Source organism: Macrobrachium nipponense, chromosome 12 (genome assembly GCF_015104395.2).
Source record: "Macrobrachium nipponense isolate FS-2020 chromosome 12, ASM1510439v2, whole genome shotgun sequence".
NCBI classification, from domain to species: Eukaryota; Metazoa; Arthropoda; class Malacostraca; order Decapoda; family Palaemonidae; genus Macrobrachium; species Macrobrachium nipponense.
The window spans coordinates 104,714,168-104,739,482 of NC_087205.1; the positions used below are offsets into that span (position 1 = coordinate 104,714,168).

A 25,315-nucleotide genomic window follows, 5' to 3' on the forward strand; every position below is an offset into this window, starting at 1 on the left:
GATAATAACTGTTAAACATGTTTAACATTTATTGGGAAGAGTTGTGAGAAGACGAACAGGCTTCCTATAGACTGCTTCCTTTTCCTACTTCTCCCCCGATTGAAGATGACGTGGGAAAAGCTTCAAGGAAGATTATCTTGCCAGTACAAGAGCAACTGGCCTCTTGGTGGGAGTGTTAGCGCCTCGTAGGAAGGACGTTGCGCTTTCCAATCAAGAAGTCTCGTCCTCTCTCCCCTGCGAAGCGAGAGGCGTCATGCAGACGTGAAGCTTCCAAACATATCGCAGAGGCTTCGGTTTGCGAGAGCGAGATCGGGAGAATCTTACGGAAGACACGTAACGCCAGAGAGACGTGAGACGTAGTCAAGACATGAATAGTCATTTAAAGCTGCTTTTAGACGCGAGGCTCCAACCAAAAGGTTTTGGCGCCAGTTAGGACGCCTTTTGAGAGCGAAGCGTCTTCCAGGCGCGAGGCGTCATCCAGACGTCAGCAGCCACACAAAACGGGAGGCGTCAGCCAGGACGCTTGGCTGACTAGAGCGTTATCCATCCAAGCGGGAAGCGTCATCATTTATGGAGAGAAGCCTGGGCTGTTGGCGCCTTCCAGGACTATTAAAGCGGGGAAGAGGAAGGAATATCATTCCCTTAGCCCCTCTCCTTTTAGGAGTTTGTCTCCTCCAGAGGAAAGACGTACGAATTAGCAACGGAGACTCATCTAGGACCCGAGTTAGAAGTAAACTCGGAGGAGGAGTTTCAAGGAAGAGAAGGACTGTCGAACTATAATGTTTGACAGCCTTGCTTCTAGAGGAGTATGGAGACGACTTGACTCCTGCCTCTCTCCTTTTCTCGAGTGCAGTGCAGCGAAGAAATCTTCGTTTTTTCTTAGAATGAAGCCCGCCATTTGAAGAAGGTGTTAGTTAGAACGGTCTTCTGCATGCCTCCAGCGAGACTAGCTGGTAAAAGAGGCATTGATATCAGACGGGAGAGAATAGGGGTATTTCTCTTCCGTCTACTAGTCAGAAGCGGACTTTTCGACCTTAGTTGCGCTCACGTAGACAAGGTTTGAACTCTGCCCGTATAACTTGGGGCATTTCAGAACTGGGGGACCATCTCCTCAAAGGGACTCTTTCATGTATTGGAAGTTTTCAACTTCTTAGATTGGTCCCTTGGGGTGATGTCCAAGAAAGCCCATGATTCTGAAGGACTCGAACCAGAAGTCCTTCGGTGTATTTTGTCTTGTATAGACAAAGCGGATCAGGATGGCTCGGTTGAGATCTCCTCTTTGTTTGGAGCAGGTCTTCTTAAAAAGAGGACAGTATATAGTGTCTTTTTAACCAAAGCGGTCTCCCACGCTCAGAGGGCAGCGCTTCTGTACTCGCCTTTGTCTGACTTTTTGTTCCCTTCTCAGTAGTGAAGGACATTTCTCGTTCATTAACTGAGAAGGCGACTCAAGACCTTCTGACACAGTCAGTAAGGAAGAAGAAACCTGCAGACAGCCCCAAGAACACTGTCATTGTCTGATGAGGAGAAAGACCGGGCCTACAACCTGACACAGATGCGCTAGATGCGAACATATAGGACAGATAAGAGTGTCCGATGTGGACATTGCCAGACATCTCGAGACTCTACCAAGCTCGAAGCTCCGGCAAGTGGGGAGGAGCCACCCAGGCGCGAGGCGCCAGGCAGGCGCGAGGTACCAGCCAGCGGCGAAGCTCCAGGCAGGCGCAAGGCGCCACTCCAACCGGGCGCGAGACGCCAGCCAGGCGCGAAGCTCCAGGCAGGCACAAAGCGCCAACCTGGCGCGAAACGCCAGCCAGGCGCGAGGCGCCAGGCAGGCACAAAGCGCCAACCTGGCGCGAGACGCCAGCCAGGCGCGAGGTGCCAGCCAGCCGCGAGGTGCCAGCCAGCCGCGAAGCTCCAGGCAGGCGCAAGGCGCCACTCCAACCAGGAGCTAGACGCCAGCCAGGCGCAAGGCGCCAGGCAGACACAAAGCGCCAGCCAGGCGCGAGGCGCCAGCCAGGCGCGAGCAGCCAGCCAGGCGCAAGCCAGGCTCTAGGCGCGAATCTCCAGCTAAGACGCGAAGCGTCATCCAGATGCGAGGCGCCAGTCAAGCGAAAGGTACCAGACAATGCGCTAGGCGCCAACCAAGAGCGAAGCACCAGCCAGGCGCGAGGTTCTGCCAGGCTTCAGGCTTCAGTCGGGTGAGATCCATTTCAAGAAAGCCCTGTCTTCTTTGAAACATGGAGATCTCCTAAGCACTTCATTAGTGACTTGATTCCTTCAAACAGCTGAGAATTAAAAGCGCAGGAATGTGCGCGCTTTTGCAAATTCTTGTTCTTTACATAACAATATGTCATATAAGACATATTAGCTGTGTTGTACGGTAGAGGCAACTCTGTGTTGACTTCTCATTACACAAAGGATGTCAAGTTAACCTACGAGAGATCCTTCTCTTTTTGGTTTATACGTTTCTGCGGATACGTTACTGGGATAAGGAGCCGACACTGATCCTTAACTTTGAGTTAAAGTTTTTTAACTTAGTGAAATTATTGGGGTTTTTGAAAGGAGTGTGGGGATAACTCTTTCCAATTTGAGCGCGAACCCTCGTGTTAGGATCAGGTGATCGGGATCGGTGTTGCGCTCCTTCATAAGGTGTATTGTCATATAAGTGGATCAGCACCCATGACAAAGTCCTTTCAGGCTCTGCCGAGTAAGTGGATAAGACCTTCGGCAGACCCACAAGAACTCTTGGCCATAGATCACATATCTCGCTAAAGTTTCTTGAGGTGATGCAGGACTACTGGGGCAAAACACCCACGAAGTCTACCACCTATCAGGTAGGAACCAAGGTTTTATTTATACTACAACATATGTGTTTACCTGTCTATTCCATATAGTAGCTGTCTCTTACCCTCCACCGAAGGGTGCCAATCAGCTATGTATATATCTGACAGGTAAGTTGATTGTATGAAAATGATATGTTATGATACAATAAAGTTTCATACCATACTTACCTGGCAGATATATACGATTAGGGCCCACCCAGCCTCCCCGCAAGGAGACAGGTGGAAGAGAAAAAATATGATAGAAAAACAGGAATGGTTCCTAATCCTGCCACCCAGGGGCAGGACGGTAGATCACCTGACCTACCTGCAGCGTGTCCATGTGCCGCGAAATTTGAATTTCTGTCGGGGACGACGGAGTCTTAGCTATGTATATATCTGCCAGGTAAGTATGTATGAAACTTTATTGTATCATAACAATATCATTTTTCAAGACCTGTGGCAACGGCGATTGCCACCGCAAGGAGGCCCTCCTCAATCGCAGTTTACCAATCAAAGTGGGCTGTCTTTAGAAGTTGGTGCAGAAAGAAAGGGCATTTCCTCCACCTCAACCTCTGTGAGCCAGATAGCAGATTTCCTTCTTCACCTTAGGAAAGAAGCGAAACTAGCCGTTCCCACGATTAAAGGCTACAGAAGCGTGCTTTCTGTGGTCTTCAGGCATAGAGGACTCGACTTAGCGAATGATAGAGACATTCATGATCTCATTAGATCATTTGAGACTGTGAAAGTTCTCCAACCGAAAGTACCATCGTGGAACTTAGACGTGGAGCGGTACTTAAGTTTCTCATGTCGAGTCAATTTGAACCGCTCCATTTAGCCTCGCTTAGGAATCTTACTAAGAAAGACATTTTCCTAACCGCTCTGGCGACGGCGAAGAGGGTTAGCGAAATTCAAGTCATAAGCAAGCACATTGGGTTCAAGGATCATAGTGCAGTTTGTTCCTTAAGTCCTACGTTCTTAGCAAAGAACGAGAACCCTTCCAACCCTTGGCGAGGACGTTCGAGATCAAAGGGTTTGTCGTAGCTAGTGGGACCTGAAGCTGAGAGAGTCCTGTGTCCTGTCAGGGCTCTCAAGTTTTATTTGCAGAGAACCAGAGCATGCAGAGGCTCTTCGGAGAACTTGTGGTGCTCTGTGAAAAAAACCAGATCTTCCGATGTTGAAGAACGCACTGGCGTTCTTCTTAAGAAGTACGGTTAAGGAAGCCCATGAAAAGTGTAGTGAAAGTGACATGGAGCTTCTGAAAGTGAAAGCCCACGAGTTGAGGGCTATTGCTACTTCTGTGGCTTTTCACAAAAATATGGCAATCAAAGATATTTTGGGCAATTCGGTGTTCGCTTCACACTACCTGCGGGAGGTGAAAGCAACATACGAAAATTGTTACTCGCTCGGACCATACGCCGCTGCAGACACGTTTTTGGGGCAGGAGGTAGCGCTCATCCTATCCTTTAATGGTTAGGGGAGTTTTTATTGTGTTATGGTAGTCGTGGGTTGACCGCCTGCGGCGGATCTCCCTTCCATTAGCTTAGTCTAAGTGGGATACTTTTGGTAGGCTACGCCAGGTGGTTTGGTTTTACTTCGTTGCCCTCATATGTATGGTCAATGGTCTAGTCACGTCGTGGTCTCGCCCCTGTTGACAGATCATCTGGAGTGCACCAGCTTTATAGGTCTCTACCTTGCTGGCAACTCTAGTAGCACAAGCAGACTTACGCGGCAGTAACCACGAAGTCAGCTATGCTAACAGGTAAGGAACCAAGATATCAATTATCTGCATATATATGTTTCCTAAAATCTTCTATTCTGTCTACTCCCACCACCAAAGGTGGGATTCAGCTATATATATATCTGACAGGTAAGTTTCATGAACAAAATGATATTGTAATGATACAATTAAGTTTGTTCATACTTACCTGGCAGATATATATAATCAAGTACCCACCCACCTCCCCTCAGGAGACAGTGGAAATAAATTATGAATAGAAAATGGGAATGGTTCCTGATACCCGCCTCCCAGCGGCGGGAATGGGTACTAACCACCTGACTCCCACTGCGTGTGTCGTAAGTGTTTAAATTTCTGTCGGATTCGGAAAAATACAGCTATATATATATCTGCCAGGTAAGTATGAACAAACTTAATTGTATCATTACAATATCATATTTGGTAAGAACTGGTGCTTAAACTATGAAAACTTACAAATAAAATTAAAAGTCCTTTATCCATTATATATCTTTGTTATGAAGAAATTTAATACTGTTATGCTATTACTATTATCAGAAGCTATCACATCCATCACAGGTTAGTATTTTGTTTCTTTGGAACTATAATTTACAGAGTTGGGGTGAAATGTTACTGACACTCAACACTCTCATAGAACAGTGATGGTGCCAGTAGGTGTCAAATCTAAATCATTGTAAAGAATTGTAGAGACTGAGACATCACCTGCAAATAGGCTGTGGGTTATTTTCAGTGGCAGCAACAGGGCCCTGTTATATTATGTATCCCGGGCGGCAGACCTGTCGGTTATTTTTCTTTCTCAGTATGCATTTATTTCCCAGTGCTGAATCAGCAATGCAGTGTAGTACTCCATATTGTGGTCCCTGATATCTGTTAGTACTTTATTCATTCAGTTTAGTAAATTGTCCATTACAAATTCAACACTTGTTAGAGGTATCGGTGAACTTTATCAATGTTTAAGTCAACTGAGGTAGAACTTTTGTTGACAGGCTTCTGGAGATAACCAGCCATGTTGATCTGTAACACTACCAAGCGAGCCTCTGTGTTTAGTGTAAGGTCATGAGAAAGACAAGATTTCTTGGAGTTGAGAAATTGTGCCCATTTTCCATACATTTTATATTTTCAGAGATCTTTGTAATGGAATTACATTTCCACTGATGACGTTTATAATATTTATTCAAACGAGTTGGAGGGCGAAGGTTCAGTTTATCAAGGGAGATAATTAAAAAGTCAGCTTTTACAATACAGTATAAGTTAAACTAGTATTCACGTTAAAATCAGCAGATAACACAAACAGCATATTAACCATAAGTAGGCCTTATAAGAAATCAGAAGTAAACAAGTCACTTAGTGAATCCTGTGCGCCATGCAAGGCTAAAGAGGCTCTTATGGACTGCCACATCATTTACACTTGTATAGTTTCTAACTATGGGATTGACAGATCACATTTTTGCGATGAATTGAAATGTTGAAATGTGATCATGACTTATTAACTTTTCAGGTGTATATGGTAGTATCTTGGACCATATCCCCCATGATGTGATTACTCGCTATGTTGATGTAGAAGACGATGTAACTCTCCAATGTGACCATGGTTCTAACGTAAGTTATCTTTTTTATAATTTTCTCCCTAGGTTATGTTAATGACTAAGTATCAGATGAAACCTAATTTTCTTATGAAAATTTTTCCTATTGAAGTTTTATGAAGCTTGGTGGCTATGGAGGAAACGTGGGTTTAATGAAAGCTTTGAAAGTGCATAGGTAACCTATCAACCTAAGCATACCAGTACATTATAAAGTACAGTATATCCATAAGTAACCAAGTAGACATCGTCGTTATTATATAAAAAATAATTTGTTCATGAAACTTACCTGTCAGATATATATATAGCTGTATTCTCCGACGTCCGACAGAATTTCAAAAAACTCCGGCACACGCAGTGGGCGGGCCAGGTTGGGTTAGTACCCATTCCCGCCGCTGGAGGCGGGGATATCAGGAATCATTCCCATTTTCTATTCAGATTTTTCTCTGTCGCGGTAGTGAAAACACCTGTTTCCACTACCTCCGCCTAGGATTTTGAAACTTCATTAGCCGCTTAAGTATCCTACTTATTTTTGAATGATTGACTTGGATTTGTGGCTAGGCATACGCTATCATAAATTAATTAAAATTTTTTCATTGCATATGATGTCTGAATCTAGTAGCCTAGTTTCAGATGTTGTTGTCTGCAACGGGTAAGGGGAGGCTACCGAAACCTTCGGTAGACACTCGTTTAGTATACATGACGTTTACATGTTTTCTTTGTTGAGAGATCAATGTAATTAGTGTAATGTTGACTGATTCCGAAAGAGACGTATGATTCGTATGTACGCAATTTAGAGCGTGATAGAATCAGGAGGTCTTCCTCCACTAACAGAAGTTAGGATAATGAACCTACTAACCTCCAGTAGACTTGATTTGCTAACCCTGTGGTATGGCTTACGGGCCTAGAGGAAGTTCTGTGAGAAGTAATGCCCTTTCTATTATTGTGGTTTACATCAAGTAAGCTTGAAAAAGTGCTCGCTCTCCAATCAGTGTTGTGAGTGTAGTGATGTTGATTTTGCCCTAGTGTTGTGGAGGGGGCGTCAGATCGGTCCTATAACGCCTCTAGGTCTAAACCTCTGTCGGACTCCCAGGACCAGGGAGGGGGCAAGTTGAAAACCGAAGGAGGGTTACGGGAACCCCCCCACCGATCTGGCGTCCCTTCGGCAGGATAAGGCTGCCAAAGATCGTGCACGTGCACGAATCATGAAAGATTGCTTCTCGTCCTCCGAGGCGTCCTCCCCGCAAGGTTGGAGCTCTCGGAAGGACTCGCGCCCTCTAAGAAGCTTTAGAGAAGAGGACGCTTGCACGTCTCTCTCTCGTCAGGAGGGAACGTCAGATCCGCCCCATAACGCCTCTAGGCCTGGACCTCTGTCGGACTCCCAGGATAGGGAGAGGGCATGTCGAAAGCCGAAGGAGGGTTACGGGGAACCCACATCGATCTGGCGTCCCTTCGGCTTGACTTAATATCGATAAGCGTGACAAAGACGCAAAATGTCGCACAGGCGGCTGTCGTCTTGGTCAAGAGATTAAAAATGTCCTTAAGGCAGGACCCTCACAAGGACGCCTTTCGAGACATTCAACGCTCTATCGAGAGGAAGACTTCGTTTGCACTTCCTCCATCTAGACTGAAAGGGAGAGCTGGATCTGGTACGAAACAGGAGAAGAAGCAGGATTGAAAGCACCGTCTTCTTCTCAAGGAGATTCGCCAATTTGGTGGACGCTCCAAGGAGGAGGTCTTATTTGTCATCGGCTAAGGTTTCCTCCTCCCCTCATGGCGTTATGTATACGTTATGTGACGTTCGCTTTACTACGAAACGGGATATTGTTCAAGCTCATAAGATTGACGTCCGGCAAGCTGATTTGCATAGTCAAATAGCTCGCCAAGACGCATCTTACTCGTCCCTAAGGGACGCTCGTCAGCGGACAGAGATGACACTGGACAGACTATCCTAGTTTTCGACAGGAGAAGGGCAAAGAATTCCTCATACCCAAGAACACACAGGCGTCCTTTTAAATGCCCTTCTGCAGTGTCATGAGCGTGACAAAGACGCAAGATGTCGCACAGCCGGCCGTCGTTTTTGTCAAGAGTGGCGAACGTCCTTAAGACTCGTCCTGATGAGCGATCACCGTACTTATGCTTAGGACGCTCGCGTTTCATGAGCGGCTCTTCCCCTCGCCAGGAAGCCTCTCAAGGGTACTCGTGTTGACGCAAGTCATTCACTATGACGCTTCCCTTGATGTTCGTCGCTCTTTTATTCCGGACGCTCTTCAAGACGCTCAAAGAATGCAATCAGGACGTTCGGCAAGCACCTCGCGACGATGCCTTTCGGAACGCTCGGCGTTCCTTTTTGAGCGCGTGTCTGGATATTTTCACTTGCATTACTAAGACGCCAAAAATGTTACACAGGCGGCCACCGTCTTTGTTAGAAGGTAACGAAAGTCTTTAAGGCCGTCTTGGAGACGATAGCCTTACGTCTTCCTATAGTGCTCTCACACTTCAGGAGCAGTGTGCGGCTCTCCAGGACGCTTTTCGGGTGGCCTTTCAGAAGACGCTCGACGTCATAAACATTGATAAGCTTTTTGGAAGACGCTCGATGTCTTACACATCTGGACGCTCGCCAGGACGCTAGCGAGGACGCTTTTGAAGACGCTCGGCATCCTACACGTCATGACGCTCGGTAGAGCACTTTGCCAGGACGTTCTTCAGAACGATAGGCGTCCTACGCATCAAGACGGTTCGGCAGGAATTCCTGCAAGAACGCTCTTCAAGAGAGCGTCGTCCGAAGTAGAGGAAGGAGTTTGGTCTCGTCAAGATGTATACTTCTCTTTCTACGAAGGGCTAGCGTTCAAGAGAATCCATCACTTGATGAATTCCACCAGGAAAACTGTAAGCAGATTTCGGTGTCATAAAACGCCTCGTCTGCTTTCGGGATTGCGCTGCCGAAGGGGAACATTAAGGTCCTTCCTGTCGTAAGCCCAGTCTCTAATCAGGAATCCTGCCCCTTCCTCGATTTCTGCGGGAATCGGGAAGGCTATATGCTCGAATTCCTGGATTACTTTCCGTCATGCAATTGGGTATTAGTTCTCATTGACAAAAGTTCTTAATAACATTTTATCGCATAAGCGGATAAGTAACAAAATTTCGAAAGAGCTCTCATTCATTAGTCAGAGGCTCATCCAGGAAAAACTTATAGACTACGTCCATGAAGTCTTATGTCAAATATCATAAGAAGCTTGAACTTTCCTTTTCGATCTTCGGTTCTCACTTGAGGATTTCCATTTGAATAATATTATTCCTTTTCTTGGCAAAGAGAATGAAGACAGTCGATTTCCATTCTCTCTCTCTTCCTCGTCGAGGAAAGAATGTAGTAGAGAATTATATGTTCAAGTGACTGCAATACTTAGGTATTTTAACTTCGCGTCATATTACTAATGAAATGTAAAGTTCAAGCATATACGCATATCGTGGTTACCTCTACAGATGGCAACCGAAAGGACTGTTATTTTAAGTGTATTTAATCGGTACTTCCTGCAAACTTCCAGGAGTTTCCGGTGTAAGGACAATGCTTGAAGGTATTGTTACAACAACACCAACTCAGCTTCTGCATGTAGCGAATTATGTTTCGCTTAAATATGCCTGCTTGAGAATTTTCTTATGATCGATAAATAGTAACGAACCTATTCCGTTCTTAGAAGAGAGTAGCTGGTAACTCAGGCAGAATAGTGCGAAACGAGAGGTTGCTGTCATTGTGGATGACGCAGTATATTTAATCGGTACTCCCGGCAACTTTCCAGGAGTTTCCGATTTAACATTTGGTTAATTAAGCGTAATGTTACGACAACACAAAATCAGCTTCTGTATTAGCGAATTCTGTTTCGCTTAGATATGCCAACTTGAGAGTTTCTGTTCAAAAAATGGAAAATCTATTCCTTAGATGAATAGAATAGCTGGCAACTCGGCATAAGACTGCGAGAAGGTGAACATAAGCTGCTGCCTGTAACTGTCACAGTGTCTCACACTGTCACCAACTCAGTGTTAGGTAGCTCGTTGTACTGCTCAGTCGGTTACGTCTCTCTCTCCCGCGGGATTGATTTACGAACCGTATCTCTGCCCTACAATCATGACTTTCGCCTCGGGTTGAGGGGATTTCTGGTAATCATGAATAAACGACTTCCTTTTGCTAAGAAATTTTCAACAGAGATATCTCTTAGACATGTTCGGCGCTGCTTACCGCACTGTAACAGAATTCTGTACGAGTCTACCGCAGCATAGCACTATAATAATGCTCTCCTGCTTATGCAAAGCGCAGCCTTATTAGGGAAGGAAGCATGCTTAGTGAGGGAATGGATGAGTCTGCTGGGGACCATTTCCTCGCTGGAGAAGCTTGTTTCCCTGAATAGACTGCAATTCAGACCTCTACAGTTTTCCTACAGGAGAACTGAAAATAACATCAAAGATCTAGAGATAATTCTAAACGTCTCTCAATGGGTTAAGGATCCCTCAGGTGATAATGAGAGGGAGCCAGGCATCCGGACAGAGGTTCCTGGCACATAATCTAAAAGAATTGGAAGCAATTTGGTTGGCTCTCCAGTTCCTCGAAGAGTGAGGTTTTGGTCGAGTGGTCCAAATCATCTCAGATAATTCCGCAGCTCTCTCATATCCCAAGAAAAGAGAGATGGTTATCGGCATAGGCACGGAACGTAACGATCCTTAAGAGGTTCGTTACACGATTGCACGTCCGTGCGGATCTTCTCGATCGACGGCAGCAACTACTGACGTTTGACTTTTGAGTAATCCTCGCTTAGAAGTATGTCGAGAGTTGTGGAGACTTTGGGGACGTCCTTTCGTAGATTTTGCAATATTGAAGACGAAGAAGCTTCCTCTACGTTGCGCCCTTATTCTCGATCGAGAGCGGTAGCAATAGACGCCATCCTATAGTATGGAATGGGGATAGTTGGTTAGCCCTTTTCCCCTATTCAAAAAGCTTAGGAAATGTAAGAAGATAATCGCTGGCGTCAGAGGGAGTGAGAAAGACGCTGATCGCCCCATGTTGGCCTTCGAGAGGCTGGATTCACAGAGGTCACGTCCTTCAGAGAGCACTTTCCAAGGACCCTTCCCGAGAGAATCGGTCTACTCTAACAGCCTCACTTCGAGAGGTACCTAAAATCTCTCCGCTCTGAATCTGAATGCGTTCAGACTGTCAAGAAGCGAGAGGATCTTCAAGATTAATTGCAAGTCTCATTGCCAAAGCAAAGCAGTGCTGCATATTTTGCAGTGTACCAATCGGAGTGGGCCGTTTCTGGACATAGGGCAGGAAGAATGACTGTTCCTCTACCTCTGACCTCTGTGAATGACTTTACCGCCTTCCCATTCCGTCTGAAGTATGGGATAAGCTAACAGTCCCAACGATTGTAGAATACGGAAATATGTTGTTGACGGCCTCTAGGCTCAGAGATTCGGATCTGTCAAACAACAAAGCCCTTCACGATCTTTGAGGTCTGCGGAAATCTTGATGGAACTTAGACGTAGTCTGAAGTTCTTGATGTCAAAGCATTTCGAACCTCTCCTTTCTGTAAACTTAATACACGTGACCAGAAAGGCTAATTTTCTAACCACTCTAGCTACGGAAATGAGGGTTAGTGAGGTTTTAGCCATCATCAGAGGTTTTGGCTTTAGAGGACATAATTCGGTGTCCTCTAAGCCTTCCGTTCTTGCTAAGAACGAAAACCCGTCTAACCCTTGGCCCAGAGACCTGGAGATCAAGGGGATGGCACAAATTATTGGGGCAAGAGCCACAGAGAGTCCTGTGCCCTGTCGGGGCTCTCAAGTTTTATCTTGATAAAACTAAAGAAAGTCAAGGTCATTCGGACAATCTGCGGTGTTCCGTAAAAAGACCAGACTTGCCCATGTCGAAGAACGCCCTGGCGTTATTTTTAAGGAGTCTTTCTAAGAGGCTCATTCGTCATGTTTGAACAAAGATTTGAAACCTTTTAAAGTAAATGCTCACGAGGTGGGCGCGGCCTCGGAAGCATTTCAACAGAGCATGACACTCAGTAATATCCTGAGTGCCACGTTTGAGCGAAGCAACTCTGGGTTCGCTTCACACTCCCGACGGGATGTGAAGACGACATATGAGATCTGCGAGTCGCTAGGACCATACATATCCGTAGAAATATTATTGGAGGCAGGAAGCAGCACGAATCCTATCCTATAGAAAAAGGGATAGGTGTGCTTTTAACTTTGAAGGGTTGGTCGCTTGAGGCGCTTTCCCTTTCGTTAGCCTAGAAGTTATGGGACTAACTTCGATAGGTTAGGTCAGGTGGTGGTTTTAGCTTCGTTGCCCTCACAGTATGGTCAATATGGTCTAGTCACATTGTGGTCACGCCCCGTTGACAGATCATCTAGAGCGCACCAACTACACAGGTCACTACCTTGTTGGCAACTCTAGTAAAGCAAAAGCAGACTTCGGTGACAGTAATCAAGAAGTCAGCTATGCTAACAGGTAAGGAATCAAGATGTCAATCATCTGCACTTGAGGTGTTTCCTAAATCCTTCTATTCTGTCCCTTCCCACCTCCAATGGTGGGATTCAGCTATATATATATCTGACAGGTAAGTTTCATGAACAAAATGTTATTGTTATGATACAATAAAGTTTGTTCATACTTACCTGGCAGATATATATAATTAAAGTACCCACCCACCTCCCCTCAGGGGACAGTGTATAAGAAAAATCTGAATAGAAAATGGGAATGATTCCTGATATCCGCCTCCCAGCGGCGGGAATGGGTACTAACCACCTGGGCCGCCCACTGCGTGTGCCGGGAGTTTTTGAAAATTCTGTCGGACGTCGGAGAATACAGCTATATATATATCTGACAGGTAAGTATGAACAAACTTTATTGTATCATAACAATAACATGTTTATATACAAGAATATCAATGAACATTGAAACCTAAAATTATAATCGTGGACTGTGCAGCACTTAATACACTTGTGCAAAGGCATTGTTGGTGTACACATTTCTCAACATAAGCCTATTGGAAATCTGATATAATTTGAAACATACAACAGTAAAAATGAAGTACGTACGAATATTAACATAATAGTGGGGCCATGTAAATGAAACAGTAATGTGTAACATTGCAAGGGGTATTTGTGCCCCCATTGGTAATTCATAGTGATTGCCAGTAATACAAAACTTGTTACCCTTTTGTTTCATTTATATTATCATCCTTATTGTGTTCTATTATCACATTTATGATTACGTTTATGGATATACAGAAACATCCTTCTAACTTATTTTGTTGTTTTTTATAGGCAAGTCACAGTACTACAAAACTATTTTCCATTTGAATATCACACATGCACTTGTAGGCTAGAGTAAGGAGAAGATCCATCCACATATCTAAATGTAAAATGTTGGAATAATAGTCAAAATTTTTTCCGAATTTTTAAACAAAAGATATCATGTTGAGAATGTGGTACATGCCTGGTTATTTACGCTAAAATAAGAGAAATTTATTTTAGGTGTGGACAATGTATGTACCTTTTCGTGAAGATTGGAATTGCATATTGTTTTCGATATTAGATTGTAGTGTAATAGATTAATTTAAAGTTTATACTGTTGGCAATGTAAGGTGACATTGCTGTAAATCAAATTGGGAAAAGTGTGATATTTTTTACATTGATTACAGTAAAATAGTGGGTTTATACCTGTGTGAGAAAGTATGAACTAATTTATGACTTTTTTTTTTTTTTTGGGGGTATTATTTTTATTTTAGTGTTTTACAAGAAAGTGATTTGAACAGAGTAATGTTATTTCAGATTTCTGTCGTTTGGCTTAGTGACGGACCACACAATAACGTTGGAAGACAAGTACACACAGATGGGTCATTATATTTGCCCAATGTCACACGGCAGATGACTGGATATTACATTTGCCGCCAGGAGTTTGAAGAAAGACTTCTTTCATCCTATAATTTGATAGTCAGAGGTGGGTTTCAGTTGTGTGGATTACATGACATATGCATACAGTGTACTAGACAGCCAGTTATTATAATTATGCTTAACACAAAAAGGCTTTTCATTTTTAGACCACAAAGTTTGTTTTTGAATGTTTTTACATTTGAAATTTCAGGAACGTTTGTATGGCTGCCAGATAAAGTGAAGTGAAAACTGAGAAATTTATTTATACCAAGCTTATTTTTTGTTCAATGAAAGAGGAGAAATTCTATGATTAATTTTGTGACTATATTTGTAAATTCTTTACTTTCTATTGTTCCGCATAACTTGAAAGCAGTAGGCTCTTATACTTTGAAGAAGTTTTATGCCAAAGTGTATTTGGTTTGTATACAAAAGTAGTAAGAGGCACATAAATTCAAGAACAGTCTTGTAGAATCTAACTGATTTGCTAATAAGGAAGGGTTTGTAATTTTATTGTTTTAATGTTCAACTTTGACTCATATCTAGAAGTTGTAATAAGAAGTCATTCAACATTTGAGGTAATATTGAATTTTTACTCAACTAAACAGGACCTCCTGATCCTCCACAAAATGTTACTGTCCATGCATTGACTGTAATTGCCATTGTCAAATGGCATTTGCACCTGGACGATGATTGGGAAGACTCCTTAGAAGGACCAAAGACAACATTGCAGCTCAGATATCGACGACTTCCTTCCAGCCAGTGGTTGCATCTTCCTCACCATATTGCTCCCAATCAGGTCGGGATTTAGTGCTGTGTGAAATGAACATCAGTTACAGTAGCTTTCAGAATACATACCTCATAGATTCATGGTACAACAGAAAAGTCCAAAGTGATGTAAATTAGCATTAAATGGCAGTCTAGTGTGGAGCAGTATTGATGAGTGGGAACAGAATTGACCCTAACAGATATAAAACAGATGTATACATATGTACTTGTTGGTCCTTTTCATCATCTCCCTAATTTCAAAGCCAGAAATTTGCTTCCTAACTTTTTTGTGTTGTGCTATAAGTGTATCATTTGTATGAGATTAAGGTTTTTTTACATGGTTTGAAATCACATAGCACTGTTGTTGGATTAGACAAACCATTTCTAATGCTTGTACCTTATTTTTCAGGAGTATGTTTGCAAATTATTATACTTTTATCTTTCCAGAATCAAGTTGATATATATCATCTTCAGCCAAATAGTACTTATGAGTTTCAACTTTGGACCAAAAATAGTTATGGTGTCAGTGATATTGTTTCTGTCAATGGTACTACTCTTCACGATGTAGCAGAAATTGGTAAGTATAAACCTCTCACTTTGGTTAACTTCACTATAAGTGGTAGTTATTTTTTATTTCTTATTTGTTTTCATGACAGACTCATCATTTCAACACTGAACTAACATGAATTCCTCTAGACACATAACTTCTGAAGTCTTAAATACAAGAGGAAGAATTGCTTGAGAATTAACCATTGAATGTTGGCATGCACTTACTCACCTTTGAACCATTAATAGGAGAGAACTGACAGCCTTTGTATGACATCATATAAAAAACTAATGCCTAGCACAGTGCAAGTAGCAAGCCAATGTGTGTACATCAACAAATAAGAAAAAAATTTCCTATCTATATCTATCCCAGTCCAACCCACTCACCTCTTATTTACGTACCTGTATGGTCTGCTCATCTGGAGATTGGCCTTCTGCTTCTAAAAATCCCAACATTTAACAAATTTGAAAGTTCACTCTACAAATTGTATCAAACCAGTATAGGTATAGAATACACTAAGTCCCTGCACATGTAGGCATTAAAAAGGAAATTAAGATATTGATAAAGCATCTAAAGCTTCAGTCAATTATGACTAGATCAAGTATACCTGTTAGTGATATGCTATTAGCCTCAAAATCCATCATCTTTAGTAAATGGCTGGCATTGTGGCATAGTGGATTCGAAAGTAAAAAAATTGAATTAAATTAGACCAGCTGTTGATTGTTGTGTTCGTTCTGAAAAGCACACCCATTGAAGTAATAGTATCCCATTTTTGAGTTGGTCACACTAATCTGAACCTTTATGCATTTGTTATTAACCCACACAACAGAATCCCTTGATGCAGGGATGTAGAGCAATGCTTACAATCAAACATATCTGTTGTAATTGTCCAACTTTCAACCAACTATGTTTATCAAATACTGTCTTGGAAACAAATCATTGCAAGAAATTTTATCAGAATGCTCATCATTTACAGTTTATCCAATTTTTAATTTTTTAAGACATTGCAATATACTATTAAAAAAGATATGATATACTTTAATCATTAAGAACAAATCTTTGGGCTATCCCTTTGAGAGTTGGAAAAATCAACTCAAAGTTTTAGTTTCTGTAACAATAATGTATAGAGCAGTTACTTTTCTGGAGGCTAGTCTTTAGTCAGCATGTTTTATTGCTCCTGATTTGGTTGCTAAGGGTCAAATGACCAGTAGCCAAGAATGCACCATTTGCCAGACTGACTTTACTGCTAACTTCAACAGAAAGCTTCCTTTGCCCAGTGAGAACCTGCCACTTTTGAGGATATAAGACCTTGATAGATAATGGCTCCAGTCTCCTTTTTTCCATGTATCAGAAGAAGAAGTATGTCTTCGGAATGCATTGTTCATCTTGCTGAAATGCAAAGTTTTGCAAACAAAGCTGGCCAGAATAGAGTGACAGTTCAAGCCCAGGGATCATTCCCCAACTATTCACAAGAGACACAGTCTTCCCTAGTTGCAAGCTTTTGCTCATGTCTGAATGTGTTGAAGTATCACAGATTACAAATACTTAATGATGGAAATAATTGTAGATACTGTATAATATAGTTAACCATACTGCAGAGGTAAAATTCTTAGTCTTGAATTGGTCTAGCCCTGAGTATATAATCCTAAATTGGATATAGTCATTATAATTTTTGCAGCCAGCCATGATGTATTTTTAAGTGAAAGTTGTGGCTCTTATGTCAAGATTTCTGTTTTAGCTGTTAGTTGAAAATGATTAGGAAGTATCTTCACACTAGCATTTTCCCACTTTTGGAAAAATAAAAGTAAGTGGCTTTTTAAAATTTGTTATCATAGCATGTTAGAGTGTAATTACTTTGGACTAAATTGTGACAGATGTTCTCTTTTTCAGAGTTAGCAAGGATGCTAGAGGAAAACATGGAAGGATTTAGTCCTCAAGTGTGGATTGTGGCTGTTGTCATTGTCATGGGTGTGATAACTGTCTCAGGTCTCTATCTTCTTGTGGACCATTGTCAGCAGCACAGGTTTGGTAAATCAGGTAGGTAAGGCATGTGGAACACAAGTCTTCATTTGATTTTTTAATGGAAAGGTTCATGGGGTAGGCAACCTGATGTCTTTTTCTAATCTGGCTAGGAAAAGAATAAGGAAAGGAAGAGCAAAGGATGGGTTCAACTGCAAAGGAAGCAGTAGACCCTCCTCCAAAAAAAGAAGTTAAGAATCAGGAAAAACAGAAACAAGAAAATAACATGATATGAATGTAAAAGAAAAATCCACAATCTTATCTATTTTCACAGATTAATAAAAGTAATTATCTTTGTAAATGGTTTTGCATCAGCTTCTCTTTTTTCCTCTTCTGTGTGCTTCTTCTGCCTGAACATGCATCTTCATTTGTCACACTTTTCCATGTGTTTGTGAACCTTCAGACATAGTCCAGCCACTTCCATATCTGCTGCTAATCTGAGCAACTGTTCCTTATCTGTTCTCATTACTTGACCATACCTTCTCAGTCTCTGGAGGCCTTACTTTTAGTCTAATTTCTTTCTTTGGGCACCACGTCCTTATGCTACTTCCTCTTTCATAATATGATCTTGCCATTGTACTCTGCTTTGAATTTAAACTTTCTGTAGTCACTCCTCTGCAAAATCTTCATTATCTGTGTTAGCAAGTCTTTGCTCTCTCGACTAATGTGACTTTTTATCCATCGTTGAATTTCATCCCTATATTTATTCTTTTTCTAACTGCCCTCTCACCAACTTATCTCCAGGGTAACAGAAATGGGTTAGTGAGAGATTTAACCCCTTCTTTACTGAGAAGCTTGGTTAATCAAACGTAAACATTGCATTCGCTACTGAACTGAATTTTTCGGTAATTTGATAAATAAATATAAAGTAAATGGGTCATACTTTACATGGCTAGTATAATCATTCCTCTTTACATATGAATTTTTTTTACTGAAGTATCTCCATAGGAAGAAGCAGAGAGAAGCATAGAAAAACAAAATTACAAATGTAATTATACTTGTGTAGAAGATTTTTTGAATTTTCACGCTTGTATGTCTAAAAAAACGAACATGGTTTCTTGGTTACATCTTTTTTTCACTTATCATTATAATAAACAACAGCATTAGAACTTACAACACATTCGATGATTGCTGCCCAGCAATAATGCTTGTTTTGCTTCATTGTATGCCTGGCAGTGTGTACCACCTTCCTGAGCACTCCAATACTGTTTCTTTGCTCCAGATCCTTCAAACTGAAATTACCAAATCATAAGAGGTCTAGAACTGAGAAGAGGAAGGTTGGTAGTACGTGCGTACCACCTTCATGTACCCAGTACTATGCAATAGTCTTGAATGGTGGTACTCCGTGTACCCCAAAACCAAACTGTCGAAGTTGTTAACGTTAGGCTCTTATGCAAAACCATGTACCTTAAGTGTGCAGCGTCAAGAGGTTTCTTTCTAACTTTAGCTAAGGCTCTAAAGTAGAATATTGTAAGCACAGAAAATGCCCCACAAATTCAGCATGATTGCATTTCTGATTTGCGCTGTTTAAATGGATAAAGAAGTTTGTGTTCTGAAGGAAAAAGTGTCAATCCAACACAGAGACACTATGCATATCTGCAATAATAAAAAATAATACAAGCTTGAGTTCTGAGTCAACCCATTATGGCATAGATAAATTTTCATTATTTCTTATTTTGTTGTGATACCAATATTTCGTTTTGTGTTTTTATCTTTCATTTTGATATGAAAATGAATTTATATTTTTGTTTGATTACAGATGTAGATTGTTCTGAGGGAATTGAACTTGTGCCAAACATTATTGAAAATCCAGGTTATCAGAATAGTCATGGAGACCCCAACAACCATCTTGAGGCAGCAATACACGAAAGTCTCCTTATGTCCCCTACAGCTTCTTGTAGTCGGACAGCTCTGGTATGATGCTGTTGTTTGATGCTGCCATGTTGAGGCTGTTCTATCTGTTTGTTTATTTGTATGTGTGTTTACATATTTGTTAATGTGTTGTAAGTTTTTCAGGACAGTTTCTTTTATAAAGGAAAGTTCTTTAGTACAAGGTTGTAACAGTGTGCCAGAGGATTAGTGAGTGAATGCATAATTTAATGCAGTTTATGACAAAAGTATCTGATTTTGATGTAAAGTTATTCCAAGTATGGCAGTAAACAAATATTATCTGAATTACTTATGTTACTACCAACTACTGCAGTATGTAGTGTACATGAAATTTCTGGGATAAGACATAGACTGTAGTTGGAGGTGCAATCAAGACAAGACAGTGAATTATAGTAAATTTTGATGAATACAAGTTTCTGAGAATATTCTTTCACTTTCAAAATTGTTGGCTTAACAGCCTATATCTCAGATTAGTACATGATTTTTGGGACTCTATCAGCACAAAATAATATGGGAAAAAGTCTGGTTTTTCACTAAATGTAAGGGTCTTTTCAAATATATTTCACTTTTGCTTAGTAAGTTGCTGTCGTAGTATTGGGAAATCTCTAAATAATTTTATCTTGCACAGCTATTACAATTTCACTTATGAAGCAACTTTAAAGGGAAAAAGGAGTTTTCTAATAAACAAACTTTGCTATGTGCACTTGCTCAAAAGCAATGTAATCATTGCTTCAACTGCTGATTGCACAAAACTTCTATGCTTTTGTAGTTTACGCATCAGAAACTTGTCACATCACGTCTTGTACAAAAACTTTGTGTAATTACTAATAGAACCTCATCCTCAGAAATTTAAAGAAATTAACAATTTTAGGAAAAGTGATTGAAACTACATCTTGGCATTGCTGACACTCAGTTAATGAAATAATACTAATATTTATAATTTGTTGATGTTAGTCCAGGAAAGATTACACCTCTCCAGATGTACAACAGGTGATCAATTAAAATTTCAGGAAACTAGTCACCTTTGCAAGAGCTATTATGAGGTATCATTTATTTCTCCTTTAATGGTTGTAATAGGTTTCCAACCTCAAGCATAAGTTTATTACACTTTCATTATTAGGGATTTATCAGAGAAAAGAAAAAGAAATTTGGTTTGCTGTGAGTATGAGCACCATGCAAAAAATTTGATTTATTCCTACTGCAAGGTATTTGGTATGCTGTACTTCTCTCTGAGTAGTGTGATTTTAGTTTATGGGTTCTCTTGTGTTTGAAGTGCTCAGATGCCTTTTTTCACATTTTAGAAAAATACAAAATCTATAAAATTAATTTAGTAAGATAAGACTAGTTATTAGACAGGTATGGTATGACTTTTTATTTGATTTTAGAGAATAAGCTTTTTATCATCATCTTATGGATTGCCTCTCTTATCTTATTGTTTACTTTTATTCTAGTCACTTAGAGTATATCTCACTTTTGTTTCCCCACTGTGTCATTAGCTACTTTTAAGAGGAAGGTGATTGTTAGAGTAGCTCTCTAGTAGGATAATGGGAATTCAATCAGCAGTTTATACTTATGATTTTCTGGAGGTGAACAGGTTCTTTCATGAAGGGTTTTAGAAGTCCTGAGACATTAATGGGGTTTCCATGTAGCTTGATAAACTTGTATGATGTTTATACATTTCATTGTTGACTTTTACAGTACTGTAACTATTAAACCGTATATTAAAGTATCAAGGTGTAAACTTGTGGATTGAATTGATTTACAAGTTGTCGTAAGATTTGGTGTAGGAAAAATAAGTAGTATTGCCAAGTGCCACGAATCATTTTTTACCATGCTAGTCAAATTCATAGGTCTCTTATACCATAGCTTAGGTGGTGCATCAGAGGCCTAAGTTGATGTATGGCAACTCTTCTGTTAAACTCAGGGACCTTTGATTATGCAGGAAATGATAGTACTGCATAGATATTTGTCAGGTCATCTTCTGCTCTCTTTTAGTGTATTGAAAGCTTTTGAGATTGATTAAGCTCAAAAGTTTAGTGGGAAAGGGAAGTAAGACATTTACTTTAACGAAGTGCAAAGATTATTTAGTATTTGTTAGTGAAATGTGATTCAATATATGTTAGTGAAATGTGATTCAGAATAAGTATTAGTTGAAGATATAAAATGTGGCTTACTAAACTTCTTGGAATGTATTAAAGTAAATGTAACTACTACTGTAAAGTGATGAGAATTGCTGTTAAAGTCAAATGTCATTGAAGACATGTGTCGTAATTTGTTGTTCATTGAAAGAAATTATCAGGAGTAGATTAAAACCTAGTTATTTACTAGAAACAGGTTTGGGCTTTGGCTTTGTGAGTGAATAATTGAAACAGATGCTTTTGTTGCTTTCTAGGCCTATGATAACAGTTGCTCTGGTGCATTAGCTTAGCCCTCTGATGAGCTAACTCTTTTGGTAAACTACGAGATCTGTGATGGTCATACATGCCTTGCTTTGTAAGTGCTTTTGATGTTATGTAATGCAGTATAGCATTGTAGTTTGACTGCTCTTGGCACTCGGTCAAGAGTTTGTGAAGATGCATAGTTGTGGATTGTTTGCATATTTTTTGTATGCTGTGTCTTGAATCTGGCTAGGTTTAAGTGAATGTCGGAGATTGTCATCAGTCGCTTGTAAGGATCAGTCAGCTAGATATTATTTTGTAAGTTTCATATGTTTACAATTATGCTGTGCGTTTGAGACGCACATATCATAAGGCTGTCAAGATTCCATTTAGTGTTGTGACTCCTCTTTAGCATGGCATTGGAACTTTGTGTGATGGTGTTTGGGATCTGAAGTATAGCAGCAATTTTAGAACATGGTCAATGCTTGGTCATTGACGTGAAGTTCATATTCATTGTTCATTCCATTTATATTGATTCATTCCTTATGGACATGGAAGTCACAAGGTTTCAGACTTACTTGTGTTTTTAGTTTGAACATAGAAATTTTTATTTAAAGTATAAGCTTATTGTTTTATGCAGTTTCATTCATCTATTTATCAGCAGCACAGGGAAATGGTTACCCAAGTCTTTATGATTAGTTTCTTGCATTTATGAGTGTTTCTGCTTTGTAAGTAGGTGCCTTTTTTGTTTTTGTTTTCAGTATATTGTATTAGTGATGAGTTGTGTCAGGCTTACTAAATCAGGGTCAAAATTTAATTTCTGTATCTTTAGTTTGGCTGTACACAGTCATTGCTATATTTTGAATTTGCTGTGAAACAAATGCTTACTTTCTTGCCACTTTATTCCTTTTCTTACCGATGGATAATGGTCGCTAAATAGGACATTAGTGATGCAGCTTCATATGATAAGCCACATCATCTCTGATCTACTGTTATCATTAATGGATTTTTCTAATGGTTGTAAACCTCTAGTGAAAAGTGTCTCAAGCGCTGAGGCATTGCCATATACTTGTGTTTAATAGCTTGACTCCAATATGATCTTTCATCTGTGTAGGGAAGCAAGTGATTGGTTATGTGTCACCTTTTATTTTTCTTATTAGAAACTGTTGGGTAAGTTTTTAATGTCCTTAAATGGTGTTCGTTCTCAATTTCTCTGTTTATTCGCTTGCATTCTGCTTTTAATTTTGATCAAAATGTGGGTCTGAGTAGCTTCATAGAGCAGTTTTAAAGACTAAGATTTTTTAGCATCTCACTGAATACTTATGATACTTAGATTGCAGACATCAATTATTAGTGGTCTACAATTCATTGTAATATTGTGATAGTAATGTGAGTATTCATTTTGAACTCTTCAAAAGAGGAACAAAAAAATATATATATACGTATATATATGTGTGATTAAAAGTAATTCTGGGGTTAAGGAAAGAATGCAGACTGATTTTAGTCATAGAAGATTTAGCTCTGAAATGGGATAAATTAGTACTTTTATTTGCCGACAGAACTGAGCAGTTTTTTTTTTTTTTTTTTTTTTTTTTTTTTTTTTTTTTTTTTTCAGAATAGTATACTAATGTGTATGGTACATAGTACTGGAAAACATGATTGAAGAATTTTTACAGGCAAAGCATTACCAGTTGGTTGTATAAGTATAAATTGATAATGAGAATGCTTTACATCTTCAATGGAGAGTTTTAAGTGCAGATACTAGAATGTAGTGATAAATGCATTTGTGTTCAAAGGACCTGTATAGAACCTCTTGGTAAATGCAACAGAAGCTCGCTGGTCACTGTCTGAAGTTTAGTACAAGCATGTAGAATATTGTTCAGCATACCTTTAGAGTGCAAGCTTGTAGAATTTTGTGTGAAATTTGAAGATAAGAGCCTTCAATTCCTAAAATTATGCCACTCACATAAAGTTCTCTAGGCCTTTATAAGTGCTACATCAACAAGTCAATATTCTGCTAACTAGAGTACTCCCTTGTTTACTGCTGGAAGATTGAAATTAAGAGGTTGTAATCATTAGAAAGTTTGTTGCATAAATTAATACATATCTTCCATTTCGATGATTACATTGATGTTTATTAAAAGTGGTTATCTCACTGATACCAAATAAAGAAAGCATGACAGCAAATACATGACTGATTGAATTATCTGTTGTACATGTAGATGTGTTTTATGGTTGCTGTATTGAGTTATGAGAACTTTTTTCTAAAAAAAAGAAAAAAAAACAAATTTGACGTTGTCAAAGCTAGTTGCCAAATTGAGTGTGCTACTGAAAGTCAAGAAGCAGATAACAAGGGATTACGTTACACATTACTGATTTATACATGGTTAGTTTTTAGATGAGTTGAAGTTCCATTATAGTCTTCCCTGATATTTATATTTATCATGAATAGCCAACTTTTGCATTTCTCTCCAAGTCCATAATCTGTTGTGTAGTCAGGTTTTGGAATCTCCTGTCCCTGATATTTTCAAGTCAATTGATGTACAGTACTTTGGTTAGGTGTATATTCCATTCTTTCAGGATATGGTGATACCATACTTGTATTTCAGGTTATGGTGATAACATATACATTTTCAATAAATAGACTTTATGTTGTTGTGACTGTCATTTGGTGATAAGTAAATATGCATTAATTTAGTAATAATTGAGGTATGAAATAACATGCCATGAGCTCCATAGCTTTTTTTTATTGAATCTCAGTACTTGGTTGGTTTAACAGTATTTAATTTAGGCTCCAGATTGGTTGGGAATATAGTCATTGTATTTTCTTTATATTATGTACATGAAATAAAGATATTTCATATTTTGGTGTTTTTCGTAAACATTACTTCCTTAAAGTTATTCAGTGTATAATTCATGAGACCTGATTAATTTAAGGAATTAGATAATAAAAAATATTAAGAATGGTAATATCTTTGAATTAGTCAGATTTTCACCAGCTATGAAAGTGGTAAAAATTTGACTGGAGTGTATGTGTGTTCAGCTCTTGATTATTTGTTGAAGAATTATTTATTTACTGTAGCTTTATATACTGATTTTTTTTAGTAACTTCTAAAAAACCCAAGTTCAAAGATAAATAATTCTTGCCTAGGAATTGGGAAGTTTGCAGGAGAATCAACTTATCTTTGATATTAATTGTGAACACATTCTTACAGACCAAATCCACAATTTCTCTTCATGGCAGTAGGTAGGTACCTAGGTACAGCTCTTTAGGGAACGGATGCTTTGCCAAGCAACTACCCTTTAGTAGACTTGTTAATGCTCATTTCTTCACGTATCAGTTCTGCAAATCTTCTGAAAGCCTGCAATCAAAGATCAAGACTACAGTGAGAAAAATTGAATAAAACTATACATAACATAATTCTCAGCGATAACGAGGATAAGAAAAATGGAGGTCACAACGTTGTTTATGAGAGGTGAAAGTGAGTAAAAATTGAAGGGTTTGGTATTGTATATCCTGGAGGATCTTTTATATCATATATAAAAAGCATTCTAATTCTACTGCTTGACATAATTTAGCATAATTATAAGCTTAACTAAACTACTACTTTTTCAAATAAACAGGAAGG

General features: G+C 39.8%; 2 protein-coding genes across 3 annotated transcripts in view; one reads left to right on the top strand and one right to left on the bottom strand.

Moving 5' to 3' along the window:
- The window catches only part of LOC135224731 (contactin-1-like), a 62,895-nt gene extending 38,345 nt beyond the window's left edge, over positions 1 to 24,550 (top strand). The window contains exons 2-7 of the mRNA XM_064264045.1: positions 6,074 to 6,174; positions 13,986 to 14,154; positions 14,693 to 14,883; positions 15,300 to 15,429; positions 17,290 to 17,436; positions 19,178 to 24,550. Of these exons, the coding sequence (XP_064120115.1) occupies positions 6,074 to 6,174; positions 13,986 to 14,154; positions 14,693 to 14,883; positions 15,300 to 15,429; positions 17,290 to 17,436; positions 19,178 to 19,338 (899 nt within the window). The 3' untranslated portion in view covers positions 19,339 to 24,550. The remainder of the gene's footprint in view (positions 1 to 6,073; positions 6,175 to 13,985; positions 14,155 to 14,692; positions 14,884 to 15,299; positions 15,430 to 17,289; positions 17,437 to 19,177) is intronic.
- The window catches only part of LOC135224730 (kynurenine/alpha-aminoadipate aminotransferase, mitochondrial-like), a 47,906-nt gene continuing 47,009 nt past the window's right edge, over positions 24,419 to 25,315 (bottom strand). For both annotated transcript variants that reach the window (XM_064264044.1, XM_064264043.1), the window contains exon 11: positions 24,419 to 25,048. In XM_064264044.1, coding sequence (XP_064120114.1) covers positions 24,983 to 25,048 — 66 coding nt within the window. In that variant the 3' untranslated portion in view covers positions 24,419 to 24,982. The remainder of the gene's footprint in view (positions 25,049 to 25,315) is intronic.